Below are 10448 nucleotides of genomic sequence, written 5' to 3' on the forward strand. Positions count from 1 at the left end.
TTGCGAGCACTAAGAGCCACAGCAAGTCTGCTGTCAAAATAAACCCACTTGCATAATTAGTTTTGTCTTTTTCATAACACAACTTTTATGCAGAGACTGAAACACATGTCAAACATAAATCAATCAGGCTGAACATCTCACCTGAACAAGTGATTATGACTGAACAAAAGAACAGATGGCAGCACAGCATGAGCCACAGCACACTCACAGGAGACAACTGCTTGGTTGGAAAATTGAGGTTCAACATCTATTGTTGCTGATATTTCTGCCAACTTTTAAGCAGATTTCAGGAAACCTCCAAAAATACTAAAACCTAAAAACTAAAAAAAAGTCACTGGAATTTAAGTGCAGGTTAAAAACAAGTGCACAGACATTGAATTAAAGGATGCAAAATTAAAATTTGGAGGGTAACTTATGCAATGATGAAAACACAATCTTGATTTTGAGGAGTTGGCAAACAGGACTATAAAGTTACACATGTGATTAATCTTATTTTGTCTGTCCAACTAACTGCTTGATGAGAGAAAGCTGCAGCTGCATCAGCTGTTCCAGTTGATCAATCTATGAAAGACAAGAGAAAAAACAATTAGAGATGTTGGTAATTTGCAACTATGAATTTCTAGACAAGTATGACCTAAGAATGTATGTGCAAGATGGCTGTTAATGCCTGAGAATACACACTAAAAACACTGTCCTATCAAAATAAAATAACACAAGTTCATAAATGTTTTCTAAAAACAGTGAAACCAGCTTTGACCTTTGTCTTCAGGCTCAGACAGCAGCAGCCAGAGGTCTGAGGATCTGAGATTCAAGTAGAGAACCAGGTGAATGCTATACCATCCTGAGCAAAAAATGTTAGTACAACAAAGCCTGAAGTGTGATGTACTTGTTTCAAAGCATACATACCATTGGTTTCTGTATTAATTTCGCACGGTGGCTCGATTTGCTCAACAATTTTCTGTACTGGATCTCCTGAAAAACAAAATATCATAACTGCTGCTTGATTTTAAGCACTTCATATATATATATATATATGTATATATATATACATGCTACTCTTTTTCCCAGTGATTTGAGCCTAATGAAGCACCCACCACACATACCTTAGACTGTAACAACATCAAAACAATACCTGATTTGCAAGGATATACTCTTGACTCTCTTTTGTCATAGAAAAAATAGCAACCAAACTCAAAATTTTGACTTCACTGACCACTGACTGACACTGCAGATGTGTTTGTGTTTTTTTTCTGTGGGGGAGTCCAGGGTGTTGGCTCTGGAGTGATGGTTAGGCCAGTAGTAGCTGTTGTATGTTCCAGCCCCTTTTGGGTTTCTGGATCTGACTTGGGCTGGGGGCAGTCAGGTGTAGATGTAGTGCTGGCAGTAGGTGTGCTACTGTCAGTCTGGTCACCCCTCTGGGTGGTGGCTGGACAAGGATTACTCTTGGCCTGGACCTGTAGTGCATCCACTATCATGGCAGTGAGTTGCCCCCCGCCCCTCTCGGTGGGCAGAGTGAGCGAGAGCACGTTAGCAGAGCCATCAAAGGACTGGACAGTGGCCAGGACACCATTCATGAGGATGGTTTTAAACATCTGCTGCACTTCTGCTGGCCATTCTGTGGGAAAGTGCTCTTTACCTAGGAGTGGAGAAGGGTAAAATGCTACAGCCCATTGCAATTACAAAGAGCACTTGGAGACCAGTTTGAAATTTATTTCAGAAAGAAAGAACAACTGCCCTTATGCCTCACCAGTAAGGGTGCAGCGAGTGATCTGAAAGGGAATCTGCAGCAGGTGCCTGGAGATGGGCATAATTCGGGAGAATGGCACCTTTTCAGTGTTGCCAAAATCTGCGTAGATTACATTCAGCTCATTCTCATTGACTTCTAGGACCACTGCACGGTACCAGTTATTGTCAGCTGGAAGATACAAAGTCAAACAATGTGCATATTAAACATTTTGGTAGCTTTTTGAGCATCAACAGTTGCAGAGGCTCAGAATTAATGTACTGATTTACCAACAAGTCACAACCTCTGAAGTGCCCCTGTGTTTTCACTGTGATACATTAATTCAACTCTTTATTACAAGTGATACCAAAACTGAAAACAAAACATCCTCTCTAAGAATTTTCATTTAATTTTGGAAGAATTGTCATAGGCCATTAACATACAAAAATTGTATTAAAATTCCCTGTCCCTTCACCCCCCACAAAGTCGTCAATAATCACTATTTACACATTATTCAGACATAAATAAAATGTCCGAGATGCATCCTTTCAAGAAATGACAAAGATGATTTCACCTACACAGCTGCCCTTAAAAACTGCTTAGCCCTTACAAGCTAAGATTCTACAGGCAGCACTGAAAGCTCCATTAAATTGGACCCTGTGGTTAGTTGAGCTGCGGAATGTATGCTAAGCTATAGTCTCCTACTTGTATACTGTGTTTAAAGAAGAGCCGCTCCTATGCTCGACTGAGCACAGGCTGTGTAATTATATCTACTAGCAGACACCAAATCACCAGCTTAGGTCTGCAGGGGGAACAACTGCAGGTGGGGTCTCAAGAATTGTCAGAGAACAAACATAAAAACTGGATGGGAGAAGGAGGGAAGAGAATTCATAGGTTTGTGTGCCTCCGAGTGGAACAGCCAAATGATGGATCAGGTGGTCTGTGCTTGTAGTGGTCTCTTTCCTGTAATCATTAAACCATGTGTGGGAATGATACTGCCTGGGTGATGGGATTTTCCCCTGCTGACAGTATTCATTAAACTCTGGATGCAATTTCCTCACAAACCATCAAGTGATGTGAAAACTGATCCACCTTGGAGTCACAGTTGTGATTTTCAAACATTAATATTATCAGCTATTGTGCATGGCTAGATTTTAAGTAGCATTTACTACTTCCTACTTATTATCCCCATCTTAAAAGCATGTTAGGATTAAACTTGCTCACACAGTCATTCACTTGTAATGCACCTGTCTGACACCTAGTGGTGTTAAGGGGTAATGGCAGTAATTATTATTATTATTTTTTTTTTTTTTTTTTTTTTTATTGGAACCAGGCTTATGCCCTTAAATCATGTCTACAGTTGTACAGTTGATGCTAGTTACTTCTAGATATGGCAAACAACTAACCAAGATGCATGACAAAGGTTATGGGTGGAAGGAATGAACAGTGGACAGAATGGAAATGCATATTACAGTTTGGGAAGGCATGTAATCTTTATCTCACAATGTGACAGAAAGACCACAGGTTAAAATATATCGATGCAACTCATCAGTTTGTGACGTATGCTATTTAATATATGAGTGTTCCTCACCAGAGAACTGGGCACAGCAGGCAGCACCAGGAGCTGGTCTGCTCAGGACAGCAGAGGTCTGGTTGTTGCTGCAGTAGGAAGCCACCTCCACCATCAGTTCCTGAAGCTTCTGCTTGTCTACTGCACAAAAACACACAATTACAACAGGAAGGAGTATCAAATTTTCACAGAAATGTAAGTGATATATGTTCTGACCCTGGCTGAGACTCAGCAGGTAGAAGAGGGAAGGACTAATGACTGCTGCGATGAACGGCTTAAAGGTCTCACTGAGAGGCAGCTCCACTGTCTTCCAGTCCACTGGGAAAGATGGGACTGAAAAAAGATGACAATATTTCAAGGCTTCTAAAAGCATCAACCACTGCATTTCATCTTGAGAATACTGACACTCTAGCTGACCCTCTGATGGCACTGCAGTCTGCCCTTCAAGTGGTTTCTCTTTGGAAATGGCTCCAGTCTCACTGGAGACTTGTGCTTGTATTTGGCTGTGCTCATTTTCTTTTGCACTCTCTTGGGATTTGGCTCCAGTGGAGGCTGTAGTTGCATGGGTCTCTTTGGGAACCTCTCCAGGAACTTTGGCAAGTTGCTCAGAAATTAGGGCAGCTGCCACATTCTGTCCTCTGCTCTCTAGCTCCACACCATAGCCCTGCTCAGTGACAGAAAGGACACGCGCAGCGAGATGTTCGCCATCCACCAGAGTCTGGAACCAGAGCAGGGCTTCACTACTCCACTCTGAACCCAGGGGCTCCACACCTGAATTCAAACAGAGAAGAAATCCACTCAGAGTGATAATCATGCTGCTAAATAAGAAACTACCTCTTTGGGCAAAATACTTCAGACTACAAACACTTTCATTCTGTCTGTCTTTTTTAACACACCTGAGAGCCAGCATCGAATTGCCTGGAAGGGTAGAGTCAGGAGTTGGGGTTTAATGGATCTAATGTGGTGCTTTTCAACTTTCATGCTATAACCATAGTCCACAAAGTTCACAGACACTTGGTTCTCAGACCGCTCCTTCACCATTGCCCGATACCACGTTCCATCACCTGCAGCGCAAAAAACATATTGTAGAACCAAACTCCCCAAAAAACAAAAACACAGAAGAAAAAGCAAAGGTCTTGATACTTTACATCTATTAGGAGTTTTATTTCTTATTACTTATACCTTTTCATTTAAAAACTCACTCACTCACATAGGACAATGAATCATGTATGCTGACAGTGTTTCATCGCAACTACTGGCTGACATTCTCACCAGGAAACATGGCACAACAGGGCTCTCCCACTTTGGGCTCAAAAGATGAGTTATCTGCCTCACAATGCTGCTTCAGCTCAGCCCCAAGTTCTAGCAGCCGCTGATGGTCTGACACACACAGACAATTACTTAAAATCAACATCAAAGCATCAAGAATTCAATAAAAATAAAATTAAGAAGTCTTATGTGGACATCAGAAATAATTATAACCTTGGTATAAGCAGAGAAAGATCACCCTCCAGGCTGCAGAAACAACAATACCTGTAGGATTGTCAATGCGGCAGTAAAACTCTCCGGGGTTCTCCACGACGCTGGTTAGCAGTGCCACTGTCTGGCCGTCACAGGGAATCTCAAGAAAAGACCACACCACAGGCTCACAGGCTGGGGTAGGCACAGACGAAAATCATTTCAACACACAAAAAAATGGGCCCAAATATACTTTGTGCTTTTTAATGAAGTTACAAATGTAAATTTTGTGAGATTAACTTCAGACACTTCCCACCATGTGGTTCAGCAGCAGTAGTTGTTATTGTCTGGTCAGCCTGCTGGTCATTTGTGGTGGTAATGGGAGCAGGCGCTGCGTAACCAGCAGAGATCAGCAGCTCGGCTACGTTGGCCTGAGGATCGCTGACCTCATCAATCATGGCCACCAAGGCCTTGCCCTCATGAGCTCCCTGGATCTCAATGTGCAGTATTCTGTTGGAGACTCTTCGCTGCAGGGCCGACAGACAGTCCTCTGACCATCTCTCCCCGACAGGCTGCACCCCTGGAGAGGACCCAAAGACAGATGGAGACAATGGACAAGGGATATTGTTTTTTAATATGACATTTCAATTTACCAAACAAGGTTTATATATATATTATATATCAATTTGCAGGTGTGCAACTCAATACAGAGCCGCTGCTCAGTGAAGACGCTACCTGCGAGACCACAGGGCATAGCCTGCATTGGCAGGGCCAGTAATGAGGTGCTGATAGGCCTCAAGTGACCTAAATCCACCTCCTCAGAGTTGCCAAAATCAAGATAGCCAACACAGACGCGTTCCTCTGATGGATAAGCCAGAACTTTGGCCCTGTACCACTGCTTGTCCTCTGGAAGAAAATAACATAGAGGTCAAAGTGTAAATTCGAAAAGCAGGTCTACCACTACGATTTTGATATCATAGCACCTTTCACATTCAAGGCATTACTAAATCATAAAAGCAAACTCATAAAGAACACGAATCATTCAATAGATAGAAATTCTCTTCAACTGAAACCTGGTTTCTCAAAATTAGTTTATTCTCAATATGTACGTGTAGTATTAGTTATACCTGAGAACTGGGCACAGCAAACAGTGCCGGGGGCTGGTCTGAAGTTCTGGGGTGCTGAGACTTGACAGCAGTGTTCCCTCAGGTTCAACTGCAACTCCTGAATAACTCCTGTAACACAAGAGCTCTCAATTTTAAACATACATGTTGATGTAAAGCGGTTTGAAAGTTGAGTGTATCAAAAAAAAAATTCTTACCAGCATTTTCCAACTTTTGTACAATAATTTCATTGGGTGACTGGAAGTGGGTGACCACAACAGAGAAGGAGTCACCCACTGCCTGTGTCAGAGGCTCCGGAGGCTGAGCCCAGGCATTGTCATCCATCCCACTGGAACGACGCTTGAAATTTTCCAAGGATGCACTCATCATGGCATCTGAAGAAAACCAAATAGATATGGAAAGACTGATTATAGTAATATAATCATGAACAGTGAAAATAATGGAATTACTTCTGTCTTAGTTATTTATTATATTTTCACTTTAACTTCCCAGTGGACACTGTCAACTTTTTAAGTGTGAAGTTGATGAATTTGATAACAGCACTGTAAATACAGTTAATTTTATGTTGAACTTTCTTAGCATGTATTCTGATTGTCTCTGGGTCTGATATAAAGCATAAAATATGCAGGACTGAGCACTAAAGCAGAAGCAAACTATAACAGAAAGACAGCTTTGCAAGTTAATATGAAGCTAGCTTACTTATTTCTTGCTGAGTCGGTGTTGCATCATCAGTTTCCTTTGCTGCATAACCATGCTCAAGGAGGAATGTGCTCAACTGTTTACCTGAAAGAAACCGGGAGAGAGTCACTAATTTTGAATTTAGACTCCTTTGTCTTCATCTTCAATCTTTCATCTGCATACACCTATCCAAAGCCTTTTCGTCTCTATATAACCTACCCATGGAAAGCAGGATATCCACAGCATGGATGCGACGGTTCTCCAGTGTTTCCACCAGCCTAACAGTCACAGTCTTTCCAGCCAACAGTTGTCTAACTACAATACAGCACTCGTCTGACCACTTTCCAGTCAATGGCACAACCCCAGCAACACAGCACTCCATTGCCTGGACATAAAAGATGCAAGTGCTTGTATTGTCATGTCTGTGCATAATTAATATTAATGGCACAAAAATATATTTTGATACCGATGCTTATAAAAATACAACTAATTTGAGTGGTGTGAATATTCACTCACACATGGACAAAACTGCTGGATATTAGGAGATAGAGGTCTGATCCTATCCACAGGAACATCCTCCTCATTGCCAAAGTCAATGTAAAGGATTTTAGCCATCTTCTGGTCAGCAGCCAAAGTTTGAACCAGGCCTCGGTACCAGTTCTACTCATAAAAACAGATACAAACACAGGTGAGACAGTCAAGGCCTCGGCCAATGTGCTTACTATATCTTGTGAGTCTTATCAAATTGCTTGAGAAAGCCTCTCCTCACCAGATCACAGGAGAACTGTACTCCACAGACCTCCCCGACACAGGGTACATATGTTGTTACTGAGGGGCAGCTATAGGTTTTCTGAAGATTTATGCTGATGACCTGCAGAGCTTCCAACAACTCAGGGCTTTGGGCAAGGACAAAAAACCTGCCAGGACTGTAGAACTCTACAACAGATGCCTAAAAACCACATGTAATTAGAACAAACATTGCATTTTGGTATTGAAGTAACTTTGAGAGAGATAAACTGAATATGCTGTACCTGGATGTCTGTTCTTGCAGTGATTTTAGTCATATGCAAGTCTTTCAGATAGACCCTCTGCAGGCTGGAGGCATCACCATGCTTCAAGGGTTAAAAAAATAATAATAAAAGATAAAGGTTACTCTTCTCTGACAAGATTATTTCAAATCATTCAACTACAGCGCTTGAAAAAAGATTTTCAAATACAAATTTATCAAAGCAGTGTAATCACCTTCAACTCCAATAGGCCAGCTCTGTCTCCTGACACAGGCGAAACTGTGGTTTCCTTTGGTTTCTCTCTTTAGATTAAGAGAAAACAGTGACTGCACATTGCTTATTGAATGTTATTTATTGATTCAGCTCTGTACTATTGAAGTACAGACTGACTGGTTGTTGTTAGTATCAAAAAAATGGTTGCAGTTTACAGTCAGTGGCACTTCAGGATTCAATCAACTTACTTTGCAGGTTCTGGATCAACAGACTTGCACATGTGTCTGTGTGCCTTCCAGTCTTCTGCCTGGCACATCACAGAGCAGTAAGGCATCTTCTTGCAGCGTTTGCATCGAAAATTTCCTATTAGTAAATACCAGATAATTAGACTTCACTAACACATTGACACAAGAACGACAGTGATGAAGTGTGTTGTATACCACACCCCATAGTACCTGGAAACAGTTACAGGTATTTTGAGGATTTCAGGAGCATAAGACATATCTCTGCACCACCTGAATTCTCACTGAAGCTCATTCTAAAGTACATCCTCAGATACACAAACTCCAGCATCACACACATCAACCCAAGACCATTGACTCATTGCCGTTTTGTGCCAGATGCACTGCCTGATGAAGACCCTTCGGCTGGAAATGCAAACTTACTGTACATTGTTGGCACTCCATAGTGCACAACAGCAGGGCCTTAACATACCCCTTCAAATAATAATACTACCTTGCTGACCACAGTAGTTGCAGAAGTATACAGTCAGTGCTGGTGGCATGGGTCCTAACACCTATAAAGGTGGAGGAAAAAACTGGTACTGAGAAACAACTTTTAATTTTAGCAGGCCACAGTGATTTATGATGAAGAACTGCAACTTTGACACATACTGCAGATTTGTCCCTGCTGACTGGTAAAGGTACAGGGCCTACACAAAAGGATAAAGAGAAATACATCTGTTGAAATATAAGGTCTGAGAAACATGTTAAGTAGATGATATTGCAAAGTTCATGGATTGACATTTCATTGCTGTTTTCTAACAGCCTACAATTGTCCACATGAGAAAAACAACAGGTCTGTAAGGCGGGTTAAGTGTCCTCTAATTGTTGCTGTCTGTCTTTTCTGATAAGGATGACAATGATTTACCGTCTCCAATGGCTTCAGACGCGGGGCACTCGGGTGGTGCACAGGGCCTGTTGAGTCTCGGAGGAGACGACCCGATAGAAACAGCCATGGGGCTCGAAGATGGTTTCCTCAAGGGCAAGTTAGGACGAACCAGGTTTGGAGAAAATGAGCGGTTCATGGCGACAGCTATCAAAGTCCTAAAAATATTAAAAGTCAAGAAAGTATGACTTGAGCATGAAAAGTTCACAGAGGTTTCGTTTTCACGTAAAGAAAAAAAAACACTGCACTTGTCACTAATCAAAGGTAACAGCTAGCTAACATTTTGAACGGTTCATGGTCATTGACAAGTTAGCTCGTTAACTAGCTATTAGCAAGCTGATATAAACGACGATAATTGAGTGTACAACAACAGACACAAACAGTGTTATACGACGACACATAGCTATATACACAAGAACCCCGAAATTAAATATGTATGTTAAGGTTTTATGTTGCGCAGTTCATATTTTACCTGGAGTGCACGTGCTGGTAGGAGAGATAAAGTGCTGCACATGCGCAATAGCCTCATACGCAGACACGCCAAAAGGTCACGACGAAATTCATTCTCGGGTACTTTCGTATCAAGAAGAGAATTCAGTTTTATGTCACAATTTCTATTCATTATCATCAATATTCTTGTTTTGATGTCATCCTATTTTGATTTTAAAGTGTTCTGTTGTCCACTATAGTGGACATGCTGTAAAATCTAAAATAAAAATATTTTATATAATTCTTAATTGTGAGTTGTTATTTTATCTCCAAAGAGGCAGGAAATCACAAAAAAATGTTAAATTGAAAGATACTTTTTCCCCTTGGTTCTCAGGAGGATAAATGTTTTGAAATGTTTTTTGTCGAATATAAAGGCACCTTTAAGAACAGTGGAGAATTTTACATGTTTATAACCTCTCCATCATGTGCTTTGGATACAGGCTCACTGATATGGTCTTAGCACAATGCACACTAACTTCATTAATTTCATATATGAGTCAGATGACATATTGTGTGGAGGCCACATAAAGCAGCATTCACAAATGAAACCATTAAATAACTGGGCTGGGTATTAAATCCATTATTACTGAATACCAGCTGTAACACTGAGCATTACAAAAAATGTCATGTACCAAAAGTTGGCAACATTTAGTCATTTAGACTCTGAGGGATAGAATCATTTCATTTTGTTGACTCTACAATGCATTTTATTAAGGCAAAGGTTTTTTTTTTAAAGTTTGGTTTTGGTTTCAGTATCAAATTGAAATCAAAAATTTCACAGATACCAGCTCACAAATGTTGTATCAGCCAGTGCATTTACAGGCAGTTACGGGCTGCATGTCATCTGAATTTGTCATATAGAGGTAAGAGACATATACACTAAGTCAACAGCTCTTTAACACAGTTTAAACAAAAACCTGAACATTGGAAACCTTTATGAGTGCAGGGTGTATTATGTTGTTTTATGCTCACTACATATGTTTTAACTAAGTGTTCCTAATAAACGGACAACCGAGTGT

At 41.0% G+C, this 10448-nt stretch overlaps 1 protein-coding gene across 1 annotated transcript; it reads right to left on the bottom strand.

Annotated features, from left to right (window-relative positions):
- Positions 1–159: 159 nt before the first annotated feature.
- Positions 160–9482, bottom strand: tdrd1 (tudor domain containing 1). Its single transcript, XM_018698726.2, has 26 exons — positions 9416–9482; positions 8923–9100; positions 8667–8704; positions 8509–8569; positions 8022–8136; positions 7796–7862; positions 7585–7665; positions 7323–7502; positions 7070–7213; positions 6773–6938; positions 6575–6658; positions 6073–6249; positions 5879–5986; positions 5487–5657; positions 5068–5331; positions 4827–4946; positions 4566–4673; positions 4190–4357; positions 3699–4064; positions 3510–3626; positions 3315–3434; positions 1748–1915; positions 1214–1636; positions 907–972; positions 758–801; positions 160–561 (listed from the first exon to the last, which is right to left on the bottom strand). Exons 1-26 carry the CDS (start codon positions 9467–9469, stop codon positions 490–492), a joined length of 3660 nt encoding a protein of 1219 aa, XP_018554242.1. The 5' UTR covers positions 9470–9482; the 3' UTR covers positions 160–489.
- Positions 9483–10448: the final 966 nt, after the last annotated feature.

Source organism: Lates calcarifer, linkage group LG23 (genome assembly GCF_001640805.2).
Source record: "Lates calcarifer isolate ASB-BC8 linkage group LG23, TLL_Latcal_v3, whole genome shotgun sequence".
Classification (NCBI taxonomy): domain Eukaryota; kingdom Metazoa; phylum Chordata; class Actinopteri; family Centropomidae; genus Lates; species Lates calcarifer.